Genomic DNA, 24369 nt, shown 5'->3' on the forward strand with positions numbered 1-24369 from the left:
CTTTTCCACAGGCTAGACAAAAGATCTGTGCAATGTTACAGGTTTTCCCTGAACTTTAAAGCTTATGGATGTGTCTAGGAAATATAAGAAAGATAGGAAAGCAATCCTGTTTAAAATACTTCACTTGCCGTAAACAAAGGTGAATTATTAGAACAAAGATAACTGTTCACAGAGGCAATAAAAAAAATACAAAACGCTAAAAATCTGAAAAGTTAAAGCTCAGCTCTAGGCAAAATTTTTGTTTTGAATAAAGTAGAAAATAATTAAAAACCTTGTTGGGTTTCTATTGAAAAGGTTTCGCCTCACTTCCCATCAGGTCAGAAAGTGCTGCAAAATCTCTCCAACAGGAAAACAGCAGCAATAACAGTTACTTTAAACGGCAGGGAATTGAGATATGAGTAAACAAATTTACCCCTAAGTGTTAAAATGTTATTTATGACTTGATCAGTTCTAGAGATAGATCACATTTTTGAAAAAACAGAATTCAATTTTCAGCACATAAACCTGTTTTTAGAACATGCCTTGAGGCATGTATACAGTAAACAGGTGGTCCCCGTTTACAAACAAGATAGGGTCTGTAGGTTTGTTCTTAAGTTGAGTCTGTTTGTAAGTTGGAACAGGTACATTTTTTAAGTGTAGCTCCAGACAAAAAAAATATTTTTAAGCTTTTTGGATAGCATAGGGAAGGGTTAACACCCCTCTAACATTTGTTTTGCTGTCTGTGCCCCTGTTCAGAAGATTTCATCTCACTTTCTGTCCCAATGATAATTGGATTTTGAAAATTGTGGGTTGTTCTGGAAACAAGCCTTGGTGCTAAAGCATCAGTGGAGGTAGCTTTTTCCCATAATAACTCTTACAGGAGTGAATTCCTCTTCTTAGGGGTAGTTTTCCTCTCACTTCCTGTTGTCTCCCTCTGTTTGTAAGTAGGAGTCATTTGTAAGTCAAATGTTTGTAACTAGGGGACCGCCTGTACTGCCTTTATACTGTAGAGTATGGGCATAGACTGGTGGCTTGGACTTACACCTCTGTAAGAAATGGCAAGGAGCAGTAGAGAGTAGTTTTGGGGAAAGGTAAATAGTGGAGCTTGCTACAACCAATTCCCTAAGCGTATTAGCTGGCAGTTTGAAATTGAATTTTCCCCAAAAGCAAATGAAATGGATTGGTGATATTTATGGAGGCAATGATTTTATTTGCTGATTTGGTCTGGTAAAACAGTGCATTGACTATCCTGTGGCAAATATTAAAATATGTGGACTTTCCAGTATGAATCCACCCTGAACATGTTGTATTATGGGTGTGAGAAAAGGAGATGAGAAAAAAACAGTTTAGCTAGGATTTTGTAATTACTATGTATTGATCTTGCATTCAATAAAATGTAATCTTTTCTTAGTAAATTGAACTCTCTAATAATATGGTCTTATATTATGTCTGATCTGTGGACCAGCTGAAACCCATCCTCCAGAATTCCTGGATAGCGCACTTTAAAGAACGTGCAGTATATCAGATTAACCACCATTTTCAGGGGAATCAAATAACCATGCCTAAAAAGATTTATTTTACCCAATCAACAACTTGTACAAATGTATTACATTTTTGGATGAAATTGCTCATGTGATTAAGGGTCTTCAGAACTTTATTCCAAATATATTAAAGTACAAGTACAATTTACGTACAAATCATCCCAGCCTATTCTCCTGAGCCCCCTTAGCCTATTCAACCTAGAACCACTCCCTTCCAGGGGCATATTAGCCTACCTGTAGTGGCAGCATCTTAGGCTATGTACATCCTCCTGTGCAGTAATTTCACATAGACATGAACAAAACAGTTCTCTTACAGAAAAGATGTTGGTATATGACTTCATTCAAGTCTATGAAAAGTGACTGCACAGGTGTAGTCTGCAGAAGACTTTTGCACAGAGGGTATAACCACCACGGGAGGCCACTGTCACTACACAGAGGTAACTATGCACCAGGTTAGGGGAGTTCATGGTTACATAAGACACTGGAGGATTTTCTACAAAATGTTTACTTGTATATTAAACTCTGGTTATTTTATAACAGTTATTTGCATTTTTCTTCATTTATTTATATAACATGCTATCATTCAAAGTTTTATATTTGTTACTTAAAGTGTAACTTTGGCCATTTTTTGTATTTTTTTGAACAGTGGAAGAAGGGTTATATAATATGTCCTCAGGGCATTTTATCACTACCTGCGGTCCTGTTGGGTGACATCCCTTATTTTCCCTCCGGCTATCCACAAATGAGTGGAAATTTCCAACAGGAACACAGACAGCGCTGAAAGAATTTCTAGCCTTTTTCCCAGCTTTTATAGCTGTTCTGTCCCTGTTTGAGAGAATTCTACTTATCTCCCCAGTAGAGACATAGGTAAACAAAAGAACCCCACAAAGGGTATAAATCTTCCCTACCCTACCCAAAATGTAAAGTAAAGTGGTTTGGTTGGTGTTTTGATTAAATTTCAAGAAATTTCTTAATCCCATATTTTGTGTCCCTATTGTAGTGTTTACGGCTGTCCTTTAGCAAAGAAAAGGAAAACGCAAGATAACAAACCTTTGGAACCCTCACCCAAAAGAAAACCCTACTCCTCAAAAACAGACAACTCCTCTGTCGATGAGTGCTATGAAACAGATGGAACAGAGGAAATGGATGAGAAGGAGGAGGAAGAAGAGTATTCTGATGACAATGAAGACCAAGAAGATGAGGAAGATGAAGAAATAGATCGAGATGATGATGATGAAATTGAGGAGGATGAAGAGGAAGATGAAGAGGAAGGGGAGGAAATAGAAGACGATGAGGAAGATGATGATGAGGATGATGAGGATTATGATGAAGGTAATAGCTAAAAAATATTTTGAAGCAAAGGGTATTATTGCAAGAAGAAAATTCTGAGGCAAAGGGACATTGGTTCTGGCACTTATTATGTTTCATATGGAATGTAAATTTGCACTACATGGTCCTGTAGATAGTGATATAACCAAGATAACCAAGATAAGTTATACCTTAGAAGAAAACACTTTAACACATACATTTCCAATGTGGGTAAGGGCTGGCCACAGGTTGGCTTTTTATTTCCCTTGCAAACAATTTAAAATGTAACTTTAGGCCGATATAAAAGGCACCAGTTATTATATGTATTCATTAATAGATCATTAAATATATTTTTCTTTAAAGGTAACTAGAGTAAGTATCGCAATTTGACTCAATATCAGCCTCATGCAATCCCTGTACAGTGGCAGTCTAGGAGAGGTAGGGGAAGGACTGAGGGCTAATCAGGTGTACTGCGAGCAAATGTGTGATACAGAACATCTTGTTAGGGGGAGAGCATGGAATGAGCAGGGGGATGACCTCATCAGTCTGCTGTTGACTTTTTACTGTCAAGTCAAAAGGCTAGGAGTGGAGATAGGACACCAAAGTATTCTTAAGTTGGAAAAAAAAACAGCCTTTTTGCTTGCACGTGATTGGATGATGGATGCCTTTAGTAAATCAACTCAAATTCACATTTTTACCTCACACACCCAATGTTAAACTGGGAAAGTGTGTAAAGAGAGTACGCTATGGGTTAATACATATGGAATCTTTAAAAGAAATATACACAGTGAATGTATGCACTTATCCTTTTGACCCCCTTTAGCCTACTCTATCCAGGTACATGCTTACATTGAACTGGTGGCTGCAGCCTCCTCTATTGAAATACATCCATTGCCAAAATTCTTCTGTGTGGGATGGCAGCATTTGTGCAGCAGCTTACCATAGACTTCTCTGGGGCCCTCACTCAAACACCTCCAGCCTCTGGACACATCCAATGAGAAGTTTATGGGAATCTACTGAACAAGTGTGGCCAGAGCACAGAAGTTTTGTTCCTAAGAATGTAAACAAATAGCTGACACCACATCCCCAAGGTAAAGGTAAATATGCACCTGGAGAGAGGGAGGGGGAGTTAGTTTAGGTCAGGGAAAGAAAGTAAAAAGGGCTAATGCACTTAAAAATAAAGTGCAATTATCCCAATGGATTTGGTGGATCCTAAATACCTACAGATATAAAACGAGGTAGACATTCACAGCATTTTGCTTTTAAACTGAGCATACATTTTTCTTGCTGAATGGTGGAAAATCTTACTTTGGTTTCCATGGTGTGCTGTTCTATGCTCTTCTGTCTAAAAGTATACATTTGCCTTATCTTTAGCCTGAAGTATGGGCCACGTGTGTTCGCTGGTTCAAAACTGTACTTTCTATGAGGGCACTCCTGACTAACACATAGAAAACTATGAAAAACTTGCTGAATTTGGCTACAAGTCATTATAAAAATCTCATATGAATGATGTTTAGGGTAATGATAATGGCTTTCTTATTTTAACACAGTGAGGTTGCTAGATAGTATTAGTTGTTCAGTGCCCAATTATGCTTGTTGCCTGGAGCTGCATTTTAAGTTGCCCTCTGACTTCAAAGTCCACAGAAACGTGACACAAAACAATTATGGTTTTGACATCTTTAACTACCCTAATATAAATCGTCAAAGCACTGCAACGCAAAAATATTTCAAAATGTTAACTGTAGACCGAAAAAAAGGATACTGACACCCTCAACTTCAGATCTGCTCAGGAAATCTCCACTAAGGGTAACACCACAATTTCAAAAGAGCTGATAACTAATTGCCCAGTTTCTACACTTCTTACCATGGTGAATAGAAATAGATGTCGCAGTATTCTAGCATGCAGGTTCATTTGGAATGAAATGAAGTGTCAGGAAAAGAGGCACGAAGACTCCAGTTAATAATGTGCTTTATTTGAGGTGCTGCGCTGGCACAAGTTTCGTCTTAATATCTTGTTGTCGCAGATTCTTGTATTGATTCTTCTTGCTTGCTACTGGCACGTAATAATTAAATGACAGTCTGACAGGTCAAAATCAGATTTTATATTGCCACTTTTTCCCAGACAATGCTGAAAGGCTAAATCCACTATTTATTAACTTTACTACAATGTTCTCTGCCCAAGTACTGATCTTGGTGGGACAGGAAGTGATTTTTGGACCTCTGTAAAGACAGGGCTTGTAAAAGATGAGTAGATGTGTAGAAACATATCTGGGTTTGAGTGGATTGGAGGTGGTATGTTAAGTGGTCCTGATTTTTAAATTAACACGTTGCTTTTCTACTGTTTTCTTTTAAAACAACATTGTTATCCGCTCTGTTTTTGGCTTTATGTTTTAAGAATTTGGGAGTCGTACATCTGTTTGTTGTCGAGATATTAGCTGGGCATTTAGCCAAGGAAGCACTCCAGCCTTTTGTTTTCCTGCCCTCAGGCTCGTTCTTTCCACACTAATCCAAGACATTCATTGGCTAGGAAGGATAGATTATCTTTACAGTTTATTCCTATGCTAATGATACCCCCTTCCAAATGGGCAGTAAGAATATGTGCGGGGAAAGCTGGCTAACAAGCTCTTCACAACACTATACACAATAGTCTTCTTCTACCACCTATGTAAGAAAAAATATTAACTACTGAAATTCTTATAATCTAATAAAAAGGGTGTCTAAAAATCTAAAAATATATCCTGTTACTCCACTAGTTAAGATAAAACAATAGTATGAGTGGAAAATATGTTTTTAAGATTGGGGGAGGCTCATAGTATGAAACAGTGACTTTGGACCCCAGTGTTGTAAGTCAGTCTCTTATATATGGATGTGAACTAATAAGTGACATAGCTTCTTAGTGCAGACTGATCACAGAGTAAAATAAATAAAGGATATAAAGAGCATTGATGACACAAAGCATTCAGGTACTATAGTAATAGTTTGCAATTTTTTTCTAACTCAGAAATAAAGGTGCATGAGAAGATTCCTCAAGTAGCCAAAAATTCGCCATCATTCGAAAGCAAACCAGATGCTATGTTTTATCCATGCTCCTTGGATAATTCCTAATAAAATAACTAAGGAGCCATAACAACATTTGGCTTCTATTAGCAAAGATTCTGAATCAGGAACAGTTTGAAAAAATGATTCTGATTGGTTAGTATGAGTTACTGCATTTTTTACATTGCATTTAATAAAGGAGACCTACACTTACTTAATAAATGAGGTCTACACTTGTGTTAAAATACTATAAAACTTAAAAAGCAGTGGAAATCATTGTAACCGTTCCCCAGTTCCAATTCCCCTGGGCTTGTTGATGTTCTGTATATGTCAGTAAGCCCTACCAGTGGGAGCATGATCAGAGAAGAGCTTTTATATAACCAGACCTGTGAATGCACTCTGATTTTCTGCAAGGCTCAGTGATTAAAATCAGCGCTTCAACATCAGCTGCGTCAGTTCCCAGAGGCACACAAGTCGACATGTCTGCGCTCAGGGCAAGGACTGACTGGGAGGAATTCAGGTGGCTTGTTCCATTAAAGGTTGGACAACGCCAGAGCATCATAGAACCAGTGACAGGAACAGAAGATCAAGTGTCTGTTGAGGTGAAATGTGAATAATGCATTGTATACCGGATGTTGGCTGTAAAAATATAGTATGGCAATTATCAGACAGAGTTTCCTGCTAGTTTTTCTATAGCTATCAGGACACCTCTAAAATTGAGGGAGATGGTGGATACTGATTTATGCATTAATCCTGATAATGTGGATTGATGAATATTGCATATCAGCATTCAGCATTTAATGTCTTAAGTGCAAAAATCCATATAAACGGTCATAACAGAATTTGGTACAGATAAAGAGCGTGTTTAAATGAAATGCTACAGTGCCCTCTTCTGACAGTGCCACAATATAGTACGCACTTACATGTACACATTTTGAGTCTTTTCATTCAGTGCATCCCATGTGTATTCTCTTTAAGAATATATAGAAAGTCTTATTTCAACTCACAGTTCAGGTGTTGAGTTGACAGTGCTGCATGTCACAGCTATGTTGGGGTGGGCGAAAATGTCCTCAGTGCAGAGACCTGGCAGACTTTGCTCCTCTAAAAAAAAAAAAAAAAAAAAAAAAGAAGAAATCCTTCCAAGTGAAAATACTGTTTATGTGTTAGGAGCATGGGTAGTAGTGACAACAAAAATCAAGGGCTTTGTCCATATAAGAGGCCCAGGCAGGTCAGTCTGGAGTCACTATCACTGAGAGAGTGTCCACAATAACAATGAACTGTCTGTAATGTATGGTTGCATTTGTGGTGAAAAACTAACCAGGCTAGTCAGTCTGCAGTTGAGCTGTGGGCATTAGCTAGTAACAAGTGAATGCTGCAGATGCATCATTGTAGTAACACATGAGATTATGGGAGCCACTGAAAAATGTTCCTGGCACAGTGGTGTAGACTCTGCATAAAGGGTTGATTTACTACAACTGGAGCACTCAGAATCTATTGCAGCTGTGCATGGTAACCAATCAGCTTCTAACTTCAGCTTGTTCAATTAACTACTTAACCTCCCTGGCGGTATGATTATTTCATATTTTTGATGCTGAAAGCGGTACAATTATTTTGCATGGAAATTTGGCGTTTTATATTGTAGGCCTGTAATTCTTAGGAATAACTCACTTAAATCTGTCCAAACAAGAGTCTAGCAGACATCCCGGGTATGAAAAGGTTTGAAAAATGAAATCAAAAATTATAATATAATAAATAACTGTAAATAATTATAACAAATAATAATATAATAATAATAAAAATTATTCATCAATGTAATCAAATCAAAAACACTGAAATTTGCTCAGTTGCAGAATTGTAGCTGTCATTACTTTCAGTGTTTGATGACTAATTTCCCCACGAATCACTATCGCTCAATTCTGCAAGTGATTCTAATTTATTATCGCTGTTTTCTAGCTGGTCTAAAAGCACTTTTGACGTAAACGGACATTTTTTGGTTGCTATGGACAATCTCCAGTTTCCTGGCGGAAAGAATAGTATTTCTAATATAAAACTGCATGCAGGGCACTGGACAGACTACTAGGGACAAAGGGGATGTGTAATTATTTGATACAGTAATGTAATCTGTAAGATTACAGTATACTGTATCTATACTGTGTTTTTTACTTTTTGAATTTGGCGCCGAACTCCGTCCCCATGCGTCGCAGGGAACAGAGCTCGACACTCTGAATCGAGCGAGACACGGCAGCTCGCAGATCACAGCGGGGAGACATCGCAGGATCCAGGGGACAAGGTAAGTAACCTCTACATGGATTCTGCGATGCGATCCCGAGTCTGGCTCGGGGTTACCGCTTTTGGTACTGAAAATCCACCCCGAGCCAGACTCGGGAGCTTAAAGACCGCCTACTGTATATCCTGTATACTGCGGCAGAGCGGCTCTATTGCGTGAAATCACGTACCTGTACGTCATTTCGTAAATATAGATACTGTGGGCATGCTCATTGGACAGAGGGGGAGCCAGTCAGCGGTCATTCCCCAGAGAGGCAGAATGGTAGTCTGCCTATGTAAACAAGGCAGAGCACCGTTCTGACAGGGGAGGACACAGAGATCTTCTGTTCCTGTTAAGCAGGAAGATGGATCTCTGTGTTCACCCAGTCAGTCCCCTCCACACAGATAGCAAGCACCTCCTAGGGACACACTTAACACTTTGATTGCCCCTGGTGTTAACCCCTTCCCTGCCAGTGTCGTTAGTAAAGTAACAGTGCATATTTTTAGCACTGATCACTGTAATAATGTCACTGGTTCCCAAAAAAGTGTCAAAAGTGTCAGTTAATGTGTGAAAAAAGAGCGCTACCTAACCAATATCATGTACCAATTATTATTATTGTTATTATTATACGCGATTTATATAGTGCCAAAAGTTTACGCATCGCTTACAATATAGAGGGGGGACAGCACAATTACAGTACAGTTCAATACAGAAGGGACAGGAGGGCCCTGCTCGTAGAGCTTATATTCTAAAGGGAGTGGGTGGTGGTACAAAAGGTTATAGATGTGGGGAATGATTTGATGGGGGTGGCTCGAGGACAATTGTTAGGTGGGTGTGGGATAGGCTTCCCTGAATAAGTGAGTTTTCATGGATCTCCTAAAGGTGGACAGGTTAGGGGCTGATCGGACATACCGGGGCAGGGAGTTCCAGAGGATGAGAGAGGCTCTGGAGAAGTCCTGAAGGCAAACATGGGAGGAGGTAACAAGGGAGCTAGAGAGCAGGAGGTCCTGGGATAAACGGAGGGAATGATTTGGGTGATATCTGCAGATGAGGTTGGTGATGTAGCTGGGGGCGATGTTGTGGATGGCCTTGTATGTTGTGGTTAGCATTTTTAATTTTTATATGGTGGGGTAGGGGAAGCCAGTGAAGGGATTGGCAGAGAGGAGCAGCAGTCACAGATCGGTCAGTGAGGTGTATTAGTCTAGCAGCAGCATTCATAATAGACTGAAGGAGGGATAGCCTGCGTAAGGGTAGGCCATTAAGGAGAGAGTTGCAGTAGTCAAGGCAGGAAATAACCAAGGAGTGAAAAAGTTGCTTTGTGGTGTCATTAGTCAGGAAGGGTTGAATTCTGGAGATGTTGCAGAGGTTAAGGTGGCAGGATTTAGCCAGTGATTGGATGTGGGGGCTAAAGGAGAGGTCAGAGTCAAGGATCACACCCAGCATCCTGGTATGGGTGAAGGGACCAATGGTTGTGCTGTTGATCTTAATTGTAAAGTCATGGGGGGGGGGGGGCCGGGAAGGAGGAAATATAAAAAGTTCAGTTAGAAAGATTGAGTTTGAGTAAGTGGTGTGACATTCATACCGATATGTCATTCAGCAGGTTTGAGATCCGTGAGGAGATCGAGGGGGTGAGTTGAGGAGTGGAGAGATAGATCTGGGTGTCGTCAGCATAGAGGTGGTATTGCAAGCCATGGGAGGTTATCAACTGGCCCAGGGAAGAGGTATAGAATAGGAGGGGCCCAAGGGCAGAGCCTTGGGGTACAACAACAGAAAGAGCAATAGGAGCGGAGGAGATGGAGTTGTAAGTGACAGTGAAAGTGCTCTGAGATAGGTAGGAGGAGAACCAGGAAAAATCAGAATCACGGAGGCCAAGGGAGTGTGGGTTGCTGAGGGGGAGCAGCTGGTCAACTGTGTCAAAGGCAGCAGAGAGGTCTAAGAGTATGAGTATGGAGTAATGGCCATTGGTTTTAGCAGTTAGTAGGTCATTGGTGAGTTTTAGTAGGGCAGTTTCAGTTTCCATTTCCACAATCATTTTTACTTTATAATTTATTAAGGAGTTGGTGCCCCTTTCTTTCGCTCTTTTAAAAAGTGTCAGTTAGGTGTTCGATTTGTCTGCCGCAATGTCGCAGTCCTGCTAAAGATCAAAGATTGGGGCTATTAAAATAAATAAATAAAAATGCCATAAAAATATTGCATAGTTTGTAGATGCTATAAATTTTGTGCAAACCAATTTTCACATTTTTTTATTGGGTGTGTTTTATAGCAGAAAGTAAAAAAATATTGTTTTTTTTTCCAAAATTTTCGCTCTTTTTTTGTTTCTAGAACAAAAAATAAAAACAGCAGAGGTGATCAAATACCACAAAAAGAAATCTCTATTTGTGGGAAAAAAAGGACATCAATTTTACTTAGGTACAGCATCGCACGACCGCGCAATTGTCAGTTAAAGTAACTCATTGCCGTATTGCAAAAACTGGCCTGGTCATTAAGGGGTATAGCCTTCTGGAGCTGAAGTGGTTAAGCTTGAACAATTAAACCAGGAAGCTGATTAGTTTCTATGCAGAGATGCACCACATTTTGCACAATGCAGTTTTAGTAAATAACCCCCAAAGACGGCTATCCAATAGAAGTTTGGCAAGGAGGCATATGCCACCTTGGACACATTCCATTCAATAATCCAGCACACCTGGGTTCAACTGCTTATAAACACATTTGTCCTATCCCAGAGAAGTAATAATGAGATAGATTTCTAAAGGCATATAGGCTGTTCACTTTGCAAAAGGAATTTTACTTGAGTTTGAATGTGGTGAAAATTCACCTTGAAAAACATACCCAATCACTTGCAAGGAAAATAAAAAAATAAATTCATATTTTTTTTCTTTCACATGATTGGATAATGAAACAGCCAATTTGCCTTTAGTAAATGCCTTTAGTAAATAAACCATCAAAATGCAAACCCGTGAACTTACCAGAATGGACCCCTCAGTACTGGAATTATTCTCTGTTTGCAAGGTCATTGCTGGATTTATTACAGTTCCATCAGGCATGCTGCTCCCTTTACTCACTTCTCAAACAAAACCAAATAAAATTCCCAGATCAACTTACCAACCAACCTGCAACCAACCAAACTATCCTGCCTAACAGTTTGCATTAAAAACAGGGGTTTAGTTTGCACAGATTTGCGAATACATGCATAACTGCAGAGCTACTTCACGACACCCCAGTATTATCTGCAGTCCTAACATTTTTGAGAGCCTCCATAGTAGAAGCACATGTATTATAATGGATAGATAGAGGGCAGGTTATCCTGGAGGGAGCCCACCCCTCCTTAAAGGCACAGGGGCACATGAACACTCAGCAAATAGCACAATGGCAGCAAAGGTGTCCAGTGTGTCTCTTCACCAGTATTCCAACAATAAAAACAAAGGGCCCTTTATTCACTGGCTGTTAGGAAAGGAGGAGGGAGGTAAATGAGTAGAAGCTGTGCAGGAACAAAGAGGATGGAGCGGTGATGATTTGCCGTAGATAGAAGCCTAAATGATGCTGCAGCCCCCTAGCAACAACAGGGACGCAGGGAGATTGTGCATCTATGTTATGCAATATGTATGTGCCTGTGTATACAGTGGGTATGCAGTGTATGTACGTATGTGCATAGAAAGGTACTGCTGTGCTAAGCATAAGAGGGTGGTGGTGAAAAGAATCAAAGTGGGTGCTGTGCACTAGGTTACAGATACTTCTACACCTGATCCCTTCACTATGTGCATGACCTATTCCCAGGGCCGAAACTGGGAGAGGGGGGACTTCTGCCCTGGGCGCCCCATTGAGAGGGGCGCAGGCAACATGGTTTGGCTATGAAGAAGGAGAGCCGCATGGACAGTGAGCTCTGACATACTGCTTTTTTGGCTATACACAGCCTGGCTTCTCCTCTCACACAGCCTCAACACCAGCGTACCCTCTACCAGCCACCACTGTGATGAACACATGCTCTACCATGTTCTGGAACACAGACAGACCCACCCTTCCCTTGGCAATAAACCCAGACCAAGCTGACACCTCTCCTCCCTCATCAGTGGCAGTCGGCTCCAGCCTCTTTGTGTCTTCCAGCCAGGGCTGAAACTGGAGGGGGGGGGGCACCTGCCCCATTAAGAGGGGCGCCGGCGCCTATTCCTGACCCCAATACACTGTACATTACACCATTACACTTCAGACACTTGCACTTTGTAAGTTGCACACCCTGGACCTCTTCATGTATGTTACATACTTCTGACTCCTGCACTCTGTACATAGTTTTAAGCCCTTCCCACTGTTAGTATAATTTTGTCACACTCACCATTTGTCATTCTCCCCTCCCTGCACCCATTCTCAGGAGTTATGATTTTCAAACTTTCCATGGTATACTAATATGTTTTATGGTTGAATAGGGAAACACAATCCATATGAGCTCACACTGACATAAAGACACTCTAACACATGCCCTTTTTTATGCCAAATTACCAGTGCAAACCTGGTAATCCTTTGTTCATAGTACAATTATCACCAGGTGGTACAGCTGGATTTTAAATGGTAGGGTCTTCGACCACTGGTGACTATGCATGTGAAAACAAACAGTGAAGCTTACCCATAACTTCTCAGCTCAGAAGTAAAAATCTTTTACAGCTCATCTTTTCAAGTATAGCACTATATTTTTACTCTAGTCATGACAAACTAATGTTATAAGATACAATAAGGAACATAATAAATAGGAATAATAATAATAATAATAATAATAATAATAATAATAATAATAATAATAAATAATTTGGGATTCTTATGCTTATGTGGGTTCTTGAACCTATTTGAATCCATTTTACCTGGTAGAAAATGGTTGCATTTTTCTCACTGGCCCCTATGACCTATGGTAAAAAAAGTTATCTTTGTTAACCACTTCAGCCCCGGACAATTATGCTGCCTAAGGACCAGAGGACTTTTTCCAATTTGGCACTGCGTCGCTTTAACTGCTAATTGCGCGGTCATGCAATGCTGTAACCAAACGAAATTTGCGTCCTTTTCTTCCCACAAATAGAGCTTTCTTTTGATGGTATTTGATCACCTCTGCCTTTTTTTATTTTTTGCGCTATAAACGGAAAAAGACCGAAAATTTTTTAAAAAAATGATATTTTCTACTGTTTGTTATAAAAAAAATCCAATAAACTCAATTTTAGTCATACATTTAGGCCAAAATGTATTCGACCACATATCTTTGGTAAAAAAAAAGTCAATAAGCATATATTTATTGGTTTGCGCAAAAGTTATAGCGTCTACAAACTAGGGTACATTTTCTGGAATTTACACAGCTTTTAGTTTATGACTGCCTATGTCATTTCTTGAGGTGCTAAAATGGCAGGGCAGTACACCCCCCTCCCCCCAAATGACCCCATTTTGGAAAGTAGACACCCCAAGGAAATTGCTGAGAGGCATGTTGAACCCATTGAATGTTTATTTTTTTTGTCCCAAGTGATTGAATAATGACAAAAAAAAATATTTACAAAAAGTTGTCACTAAATGATATATTGCTTACACAGGCCATGGGCCTATGTAGAATTGCACCCCAAAATACATTCAGCTGCTTCTCCTGAGTACGGGGATACCACATGTGTGAGACTTTTTAGGAGCCTAGCCACGTACGGGGCCCCGAAAACCAATCACCGCTTTCAGGATTTCTAAGGGCGTAAATTTTTGATTTCACTCCTCACTACCTATCACAGTTTTGAAGACCATAAAATGCCCAGATGGCACAAAACCCCCCCAAATTACCCCATTTTGGAAAGTAGACACCCCAAGCTATTTGCTGAGAGGCATGTTGAGTCCATGGAATATTTTATATTTTGACACAAGTTGCGGGAAAGTGACACATTTTTTTTTTTTTTGCACAAAGTTGTCACTAAATGATATATTGCTCACACAGGCCATGGGCATATGTGGAATTGCATCCCAAAATACATTTAGCTGCTTCTCCTGAGTATGGGGATACCACATGTGTGGGACTGCTTGGGAGCCTAGCCGCATACGGGGCCCCAAAAACCAATAACCGCCTTCAGGATTTCTAAGGGTGTAAATTTTTGATTTCACTCTTCACTGCCTATCACAGTTTCGGAGGCCATGGAATGCCCAGGTGGCACAAACCCCCCCCCCCCAAATGACCCCATTTTGGAAAGTAGACACCCCAAGCTATTTGCTGAGAGGCATGGTGAGTATTTTGCAGCTCTCATTTGTTTTTGAAAATGAAGAAAGACAAGAAATAACATTTTTTTTTCTTTTTTCAATTTTCAAAACTTTGTGACAAAAAGTGAGGTCTGCAAAATACTCACTATACCTCTCAGCAAATAGCTTGGGGTGTCTACTTTCCAAAATGGGTCATTTGGGGGGGTTTTGTGCCACCTGGGCATTCCATGGCCTCCGAAACTGTGATAGGCAGTGAAGAGTGAAATCAAAAATTTACGCCCTTAGAAAGCCTGAAGGCGGTGCTTGGTTTTCGGGGTCCCGTACACAGCTAGGCTCCCAAAAAGTCTCACACATGTGGTAGCCCCGTACTCAGGAGAAGCAACAGAATGTATTTTGGGGTGTAATTTCACATATTCCCATGGCATGTTTGAGCAATATATCATTTAGTGACAACTTTGTGCAAAAAAAAAAAAAAAATTTGTCTCTTTCCCGCAACTTGTGTCACAATATAAAATATTCCATGGACTCGACATGACTCTCAGCAAATAGCTTGAGGTGTCTACTTTCCAAAATGGGGTCATTTGGGGGGGTTTTGAACTGTCCTGGCATTTTATGCACAACATTTAGAAGCTTATGTGACACATCACCCACTCTTCTAACCACTTGAAGACAAAGCCCTTTTTGACACTTTTTGTTTACATGAAAAAATTATTTTTTTTTGCAAGAAAATTACTTTGAACCCCAAAACATTATATATTTTTTTAAAGCAAATGCCCTAAAGATTAAAACAGTGGGTGTTTCATTTTTTTTCACACAGTATTTGCGCAGCGATTTTTCAAACGCATTTTTTGGGGAAAAAACACACTTTTTTAAATTTTAATGCACTAAAACACACTATATTGCCCAAATGTTTGATGAAATAAAAAAGATGATCTTAGGCCGAGTACATGGAATACCAAACATGACATGCTTTAAAATTGTGCACAAACAGTGCAGTGGCGACAAACTAAATACATTTTTAAAAGCCTTTAAAAGCCTTTACAGGTTACCACTTTAGATTTACAGAGGAGGTCTACTGCTAAAATTACTGCCCTCGATCTGACGTTCGCGGTGACACCTCACATGAATGGTGCAATTGCTGTTTACATTTGACGCCAGACCGACGCTTGCGTTCACCTTTGCGCGAGAGCAGGGGGGGACAGGCGTGCTTTTTTTTTTTTTTTTTTTTTTTTTTTTGCTTTTTTATCTTATTTTTAAACTGTTCCTTTCATTTTTTTTTTTATTAATTTTAATTGTTATCTCAGGGAATGTAAATATCCCCTATGATAGCAATAGGTAGTGACAGGTACTCTTTTTTGAAAAAATTGGGGTCTATTAGACCCTAGATCTCTCCTCTGCCCTCAAAGCATCTGACCACACCAAGATTGGTGTGATAAAATGCTTTCTCAATTTCCCAAAGGTGCTGTTTACATCCGGCGAAATCTAAGTCATGAAATGCTCGTAGCTTCCGGTTTCTTAGGCCATAGAGATGTTTGGAGCCACTCTGGTCTCTAATCAGCTCTATGGTCAGCTGGCTGAATCACCGGCTGCATTCTCAGGTTCCCTGTTGAGACAAGAGAGCCAGAGAAAAACACAGAAGACGGTGGGGGGGGGGGCATTCCCTCCCACTGCTTGTAAAAGCAGTCTAGAGGCTAATTAGCTGCTAGGATTGCTTTTACATGAAAGCCGACCGCTGGCTGAAAAGAATAATACCAAGATGATACCTAAACCTGCAGGCATCATTCTGGTATAACCACTCAAAGTTGTGAATGGCGTACCTGAAGACAAAAAAATGGTTAACAATAAAACACAGTAAACGGTAAAGTATAAAAAATTGCATACCTGAAAAGCAAACATGATAAAACATAATAACAATAAAACATTGCAGAATAGAGTACAGTAAAAAAGAGCAGAACAATAGAGAGAGAATAGAGAGAGAGAGAGAACAATAAAACGACAACTATTTTTTAAAATTTTATATATATATTTTTTTTTTTTTTTTTTTACACTTTTTTTTGTAACTGACTTTTATAGCTGTAACCGGTTCCAGGTTTGGGTATCTCAAAATGTGATGGCATCTTGGGAGACCCTGTGAAAGTGTGCCTAGTCTGTGCAATGCTGTACCCTACGCTAATACTCAACTAGTGAATGGTAGCGTTCAAAACATTCACCAATGCAAAGACCAGGATTGTCAGGACAGGAAGGACAATAATAGCGGGTGTCACGCCTATATCCGCGCTTTCTACAGACACAACATCTTTTTTGGGGGGGTTCGCTGGGTAGAGGTACTCGGGAGGACATAAAGAAAATGCCTCTCATGCACCCGACTGCATTTGGTTGGGGATGTGAATGGGGGAAGTACGGGCGCTGCAGAAGTGGTGGGTTCCCAATTAGGATTGGCGAATGCAGCAGGAAGGGCACTATGGGCACGACGGGCCTGTGTTTGTCTTCTTCTTGGTGGCAGCGGGACACTACTTATGCTTGCCACCTCACCAGCTTGAACTGCACTTATGGGACTCGCCACGTCACCAGTTGTTACTGCAGTGCTGGTTTGACTACGACCGGGGTGTACTAGGCCGCTGGTGCTTGCCAGTTCACCAAAACGCTACCAAAAAAACTGTTTGCGATCGCAGGGATCAGGCCTGACTCTGCAAACGCTGCAGTTATGCGTTTAGTGTTTTGTAAGTGACAGTGATCAATTGATACTGCACTTTGGTGGGCTGGGCCGGGGCGGAGGGGCAAAACGCAGGTGCTAGCAGGTATCTGGGCTGATCCCACTAACACTGCGTTTTTGGGAACCCTAAACTGCTGGGGACGCTAGTATAGATCTGATCGGATCAGATATTGATCCGATCAGATACTATACCACTAAGGGAGGTGTACGGTGCATGCGTGGGTGTTAGCGGTACTGGCGCTAACCTGACGCTGCCTGGGCCTGGTGTTTGCCAGTTCACCAAAACGCTACCAAAAAAACTGTTAGCGATCGCAGGGATCAGGCCTGACTCTGCGAACGCTGCAGTTATGCGTTTAGTGTTTTGTAAGTGACAGTGATCGATCGATACTGCACTTGGGTGGGCTGGGCTGGGCCGGGCGAAGGGGCGAAACGCAGGTGCTAGCAGGTATCTGGGCTGATCCCGCTAACACTGCGTTTTTGGGAACCCTAAACTGCTGGGGACGCTAGTATAGATCTGATCGGATCAGATATTGATCCGATCAGATACTATACCACTAAGGGAGGCGTATGCTGCGTGCGTGGGTGTTGGCGGTACTGGCGCTAATCTGACGCTGCCTGGGGCGATGCATATCACCGCCGGGCGATCAGGAGACTAAACCTTTATCAGGTAATAAACGGCGGGTGCCCTGACACTATAAAAAATAAACTAACTAACCAGCGTCACCCTTAACGGTTATACGGTGATCAGTGGTGAAAGGGTTAACTAGGGGGCAATCAAGGGGTTAAAACATTTATTAGGTAGTATATGGGGGTCCCTGTCGCTATAAAACGCTGACAGCGAACCTAAATATTTACCTCCCTAACTAGCGCCACCAGCGACACTAATACAGCGATCAGAAAAATGATCGCTTAGCGACAGTGGCGACGGGGGGGTGATCAAGGGGTTAAAACTTTATTAGGGGGGGTTAGGGGGGTACCCTAGACCTAAAGGGGGCTAACAGTAACTGTCCTACCACACTAACTGTCACAAAGTGACACCATGCAGTAATCAGAAAAAACACAAAAAAAAACAGCTTGATGTCAGTGTGACAGGGGGGGGGTGATTAGGGGGTGATGGGGGGGGGGGTCGGGGGGTAAAGGGGGGTGTTATGTGTGCCTGGCATGTTCTACTGTGTGTGTAGTGTGTTTTCACTCACATTGCAGTCTTCTCAGTCTTCTCTCCTCGGCCGTCTTCTCAGTCTTCTCTCCTCGGCCGGAACGGAAAATACCGAGCCGAGGAGAGATGACATAATTTCCTTTGCTGCTGTTTAGCATACAGCAGCATAGGAATGATCTGATTGGCCAGCGGTGATCGCGAGGGGGGGGCCACGAACGGATGGTCTTCCCCTCATCTCCGATCGCCGCTGGACAAAAGGGGACCACCTCGGGCACCGGGGGGGTCCGATCGGACCCCCCGCCCGCGGGAGGCAGATCACGTACATATACGTGATTCTGCCTGCCCGTGCCACCTTGCCGACGTACATCGGCGTGAGGCGGTCCTTAAGTGGTTAAGATGAATGAAAATTTAGCAAACAATTCCGTCTTGCTCATCACTATTTATGGGAGCATTCCATTCTCAGCTATAAACAAATTCGCCCTGATGAATTCAAAAGTCTCCAGAGGAATCATGGAACAAAATAGGTTAACTCTATGTACACAGTTTCATATTTACTGCCCTCTGTTCCAAATGTGACGTTAAAGTGTAGTTACACTCTCATGTGCGTTTGTACTATAGAAATTCCTAGCCCTGAATCACACAGATGTACAATGAAGAGAGAATGTCAGGGACACTAGATGTTGGATAATGAATTACTGAAACTATCACTATATTGAGTAGGGCTAAAATTATTATTTATCATATACTGCAAAATGACAAAAAGCAAGTCATTTATCAATAGCTCGAGGGCTGCAAAAATGTAAAAACTGAGCAATTTACATATTTTGCAACATAAACTTCTCACTGATTTATGTGACTGTCCTGAATAAGAAAAGAAATGCATATTCATGCTAGAAACACCACAAGAGTTATCAAATCACAAAACAATTTCAATGTTTAAAGAGTAAGCTTGTTGGCCAGAAGAATAAATCCACCAAAGTTGATTGTTATAGTTTTACAGTATTATACCAAGTGCTAAGCAGTTGGAGTATTGTCCTGTAGGCAGTCTAACAGTCCATCATCCATCATCCTAGACAAAATACTTCTTATGAGTGGTCTTACATAGACTGAAAAATACATATATTTATTTTATGTATTGTATGTACATATATAGCGATGTCGATTTACGCAGTTCAAATTTGGACTGAATATCTATCTATCTATCTATCTATCTATCTATCTATCTATCTATCTATCTATCTATCTATCTATCTATCTATCTATCTATCTATCTATCTATCTATCTATCTATCTATCTATCTATCTATCTATCTATCTATCTAATCTATGATGTGGACAATAGTTGAAAAGGAACCAAAAAAATGTACTCATGTACAGGGACCCATTGTGACTATGCCCACCACTGATATCTTCTTGTGATGCTGGAACACTAACCATATGCCCCTTGCTTCCTCTTGTATATAATACACCTACTGTAAAATAGATTTAAAATTCAACAAAAGGTTCCTGTGTGTAAGTCTGAACAAGCACCAATTCCACCCCCCCCCCCCCCCCCAGGCTGCATGGCACAGCATTAAAACACCCCCCCCCCTGGGCAGTAGGGCACTTACCCACGGGGCTGTGGTGTCCTCTCCTCCTCTCCTGGAGTGCGGGCAGCGGCCGCAACGCCTCCAATGACCGGTCCTCCACCGCGTGTCTCCTCATCCAATTGGATCTGCCTGATGCTTTGGCCAGTCGGAAAAAGGTCTCACAGACCTGCCTCCTGATTGGCGGGGAGGAAACTTTAGTGTGAAAACTAGCGAAAATTCATTCGCTATGGTCACACAACTGGGTGGCCTCAGAGTGCAGTGCTCTGCGTTCCGAGGCCACCCTCTATGAACGGGTCATCACTGCTGACTTCCATCATCCAATCATGCGCAAACAAAAATGCTATGTTTTTATTTTCCCTTCACGTGGTTGGGTATTCTTTGCAAACTAAAGGTTTACCTCATTTACTAAGCTCTGGAGCAACTATGCTCAAAGAGTGCAACTGCACTTTGCAAAGTGCACAATCTATTTGCTTTTAGTAAATCAACCCCAGTAGCTCACAGTGGTAGGGTTTTGGTAATAGAGGCAATGTAGTTGGTATATAAGCTATAGGCTTATGCATCAGCAATGACAATGCTGATAGCTATGTCCCCTGGACCATTTTTTCAATCCTGAGCAGACACAGCTTACATTATTGCCACATCATCACAGGAAGCTGCATTATGTGTACTTCACTGGAAGGATTAATAAGCATGTGTGGGACTTTGCAGGGTGAATATATGAAAACTACAATTAAGTGTCTGTTGGGCATACGTTTTATTGTGAGGCCATAGTTTTATTTTAATAGCCCATTTCCAATCTATCCCATACTATTAATTTTTACCTTCCTTTCAGTTTCTCACACTGCCCCATATCAGCATAGTTAAATATCCCAATTGCTAACATTGTTCCAACCTGTAAAGTGCATTCCATATGATTATGGATGTGAGTCTCTACCATCTCGTTAGTATTAGAGTTGAACCACTGCACCGGGAGTGTCTCTAACTGAATGTATTCAGTTAATTATACTAGTAATAGGAGCACCTCACACAGAGATGCAAAATAATATTTTTCCTTTATTAAAATAGCCCAGCAGGAACAAATTCCAGGCTGACACGTTTTGCTTTAGGCACACCCCTTTGCTCAAATGTCTTGCCCATCAACCTTATATCATTGTAATGGAGCACATTCTCTGTGCCAGTGAATTTATCAAATTGAGTCCCTTTCCCCACCAGTTACCCAAGATCTTGATTTACTATTCTTCAGGTGGAAATCCTGGTCTAACTTTTAATATTCATTATTATTTAATACAGCCAAAGTGTTCAAATTACCCCGTGTATATATAAGACTGCTGCACTATTATTGGATACAAAAATAATAATAAAAAATGTATATATACTAACTGTGTTGCACTATCTCTTTAAATACAAAAAAAATAAAAAAAATGTGCAATCATAATACAATATACTGTATATAAGCAAACGGTGCTACGCTGTCTCTTTAAATCATAAACTCTAAATTATGCAATGACCTTAATTCAATATATATCACATAAACCCCTCTTATCACCATAATCTACAATGTGAATCACAGTACTCCATGTATATACATGGCAAATTAAATAAAGTACAAAAATGTGTGACTGATCACAGAATTCTAATAGCGCTTAATGGTTTTCATGCAATCCCTGCTGGGTGGATGGATCGATCATTCCTCCATAGAAACAGCCTTTGCCAGTCTCCAAAGATCAATGCATGGAAAAGACACAGAACAGATCCTATTTGTATACAAAAAAACACAGGATAGCAAAAACAGATTTTTTGATCAAAAAAACAAAAAAACAAAAAAACTAAGTCAAAACCTATCCAGCAAACTTAGTGGCTTCATTTTACTCCTATGCGCCTTGAAGACGTCCCTTGTGATGAAACTCGTAGAACTGAGCTTAGCAGTGACGTCATCACGCCTGCCGATAAGAGTGGAGCACTTTTGTGACACGCTGGATGATTTTAAATGTTTGTAAGTACCAAACTTGCATCAATAAAGTGGTATTTGAAGTACTGCACTATGGGGTCTGTTTTGTGTCTTTGGTGCAGTTCTTTGTGAATAAGTATAATGTATAATGAAGCCTATATTTTTTTTGTCAGTGTAAAAGATTTAAAGGGCACAACCTAACATTCTATCCACTCTTCTCAGGTCTGCTGGGCCTAAAGCATTTTGATTGGTAACATTCTTCAATGAATTCACCTTTTGTTGTCTTATTTCAGGTCCTTTATCTAAACAATATATGTAAGAGCCCTTTCACACTGGGGCGGGCGTTGGCGGTAAAGCGGCGCTATTCTTAGCGCTTCTTTACCATTGTTTTAGCGGTGCTATTCGGCTGCTAGCGGGGCGGTTTTAACCCCCCGCTAGCAGCCGATAAAGGGTTAAAACCGCCTGCAAAGTGCCGCTGCAGCGGTGGTTTGGCGACGCTGCCCCATTGTTTTCAAGGGCCATGGGGCGCTTTAGGGGCGGTGTATAGACCACTCCAACAGCGCAGCAAAGATGCGGCTTGCAGGACTTTTTTACCGTCCTTCAAGCGCACCACTCCAGTGTGAAAGCCCTCGGGACAGGAGAGACAGGAGAGGCTCTCTTCAGGCACTATGCAGGCACTATTTTTAATGATGTAGCGACTGTAAAGAGCCTCAGTGTGAAAGGGGTCTAACACTTACCCCCAGAGTAACCACTGATGTATGGAATCAATGGTTCCTAGTGATAATGACCCTTTGGACAGTACCACACCCTCTGACACACCAAAGTTGAGAGAAATGAGGGTGTTTTTTGGGTAACATGCCCAGCAGAGCAAATAATGACTATAATAAAAACAAACAATGGCAAACAAAGTCAAACAACAGCTGCACAAATAAACCTGGCTATACAGGGTGCCCGAAACCTGACTCAGGGGGAAAGTCCATACCTCCTAGACCCTGACTTATGAGGAAGCCCTGGGTATAGAATTTACACACACAGGGGGCTATAATTCTCAGTTCCTCCTTATCAACCTTTCACTGGCCAGTGATATACCTCTCGGTGGCTTGGATTGGGGCCCATGTTGAAGTACTCTTAAACAGAGTTTATAATTCTAATGAGAAAAGGAGAATAGTCCTCAGAACAAATCCCTGGGGAATCCAAAAAAACTCTGGCAATGTCTATTTAAACAGGAGTAAAGCAAAGATGGTGGCAGAAGCCTATCACCATCCAGAGGTCTGTTGTGAGGTTTCCTTCCCCCCTCTCTTGACTTATGTCACTGTTCCATGTGAGTAATCCTTTATCACATTCCAGTCTAGTTAACGAAGACACCATAAAACTGTGGAACCATCATGATTAGTTATCTTTCACTTTACTAGCTTTATGGACTTCTCAGTTGACTGTCACCCCAAAATAAAGCTTGGTACACACTACTATTTTTCTTTTTCGTTCAACCCAACAGGGCTGAACAAAAAACAACTGACAGCTCAGGAGGAGGCGCTGTACTAACTATGCAATGCTAGTACAGCAATTGCCCCTGCTATTGTATTCTGACAGGGGGATGGCCCCCCTGTCAAAACACTCTGGTCATTGATCTCAGCCATTAGATAAGAGTGCTGATTGGGGACAGACCTTTTTCGGGTCATGACCCTCTGTCAGAAGTCGGAAAAACAGCTGGCTTCTGTCAAACCGGCTGCAGTACACATGGGCCGAATGTCATCGGGTTTCTATTGAACCGGCCAATGCCGCCTGACATTTGGCCCCTGTGCACTAGGCTGAAGCTGGTCATCTATATACAGAGTAGTACTGTAAAAGAATTATACCTCTCTGCAAATCCTACTCAAAATCTGGCCAAAACTCTACTAAATTTACTAGCCCTCACATCTGTAACAGCCCTTATTCAGTCAAAATAAGGACTCTGTACATCTTTGAATATGAAAAGAAGAATTTTTTTGCCCTGTGTTTTTTTTCTTTAGTGGCATAGAGGGACATTTACTATATTACAGAATAACGGGAAGAAGGACTCTAAAAAATATATGAAAGACAGGCAAAGAGCAGAAATTACCCATTTTTACCCTGTGCTAGTTTTATAAATGTTCCCCAATGAACATCTGTAATATTCTGATTCATGCCAAGGGACCTATGAAAATGTGTTTGTAAGACTGACTCATATACAGTAATTGATATGAAATAGAAATAGACTGTCTGAACAATAGCAGGTACAAGTTACATAATTCTGTAACTTGATCATCTGTCTGAATCAATTTTCTCTATGATGATGTTAAACTCTCCAATGTAATGTATCGTTTTAAAGTTTTAGGCTTTCTGAGATTATGCAGTGTGATAAACTCACTTCACTGGAAGACCGCCATATCACCTTATTTAAGCGGCAATCATGATGTGAATGTAAAGCATGTCAACTTTTTTCCATTAATGTTCCCTCTAGTATTAAGTACACTACAAAGTTCCTTCATTTGTGTCTATGGCCAGGAGTTTAGTGTCAAGTAAGGAATATTTAAAAATGAACAGTTTCCTTAAGAATTCTTAATAAGAATTCTTAGATGTTTCATACCTTACATGAAACAAGGGCAATATTGAAGGC

The 24369-nt window shown here is 40.9% G+C and overlaps 1 protein-coding gene across 21 annotated transcripts in view; it reads left to right on the forward strand.

Annotated features, from left to right (window-relative positions):
• MYT1L (myelin transcription factor 1 like) overlaps positions 1–24369 on the forward strand; it is a 716654-nt gene that overhangs the window by 542557 nt on the left and 149728 nt on the right. For all 21 annotated transcript variants that reach the window (XM_073625450.1, XM_073625442.1, XM_073625431.1 and 18 more), the window contains one exon: positions 2521–2852. In XM_073625450.1, the coding sequence (XP_073481551.1) occupies positions 2521–2852 (332 nt within the window). The remainder of the gene's footprint in view (positions 1–2520; positions 2853–24369) is intronic.

The sequence above is a fragment of the Aquarana catesbeiana genome, linkage group LG04 (assembly GCF_042186555.1).
Source record: "Aquarana catesbeiana isolate 2022-GZ linkage group LG04, ASM4218655v1, whole genome shotgun sequence".
Classification (NCBI taxonomy): Eukaryota; Metazoa; Chordata; class Amphibia; order Anura; family Ranidae; genus Aquarana; species Aquarana catesbeiana.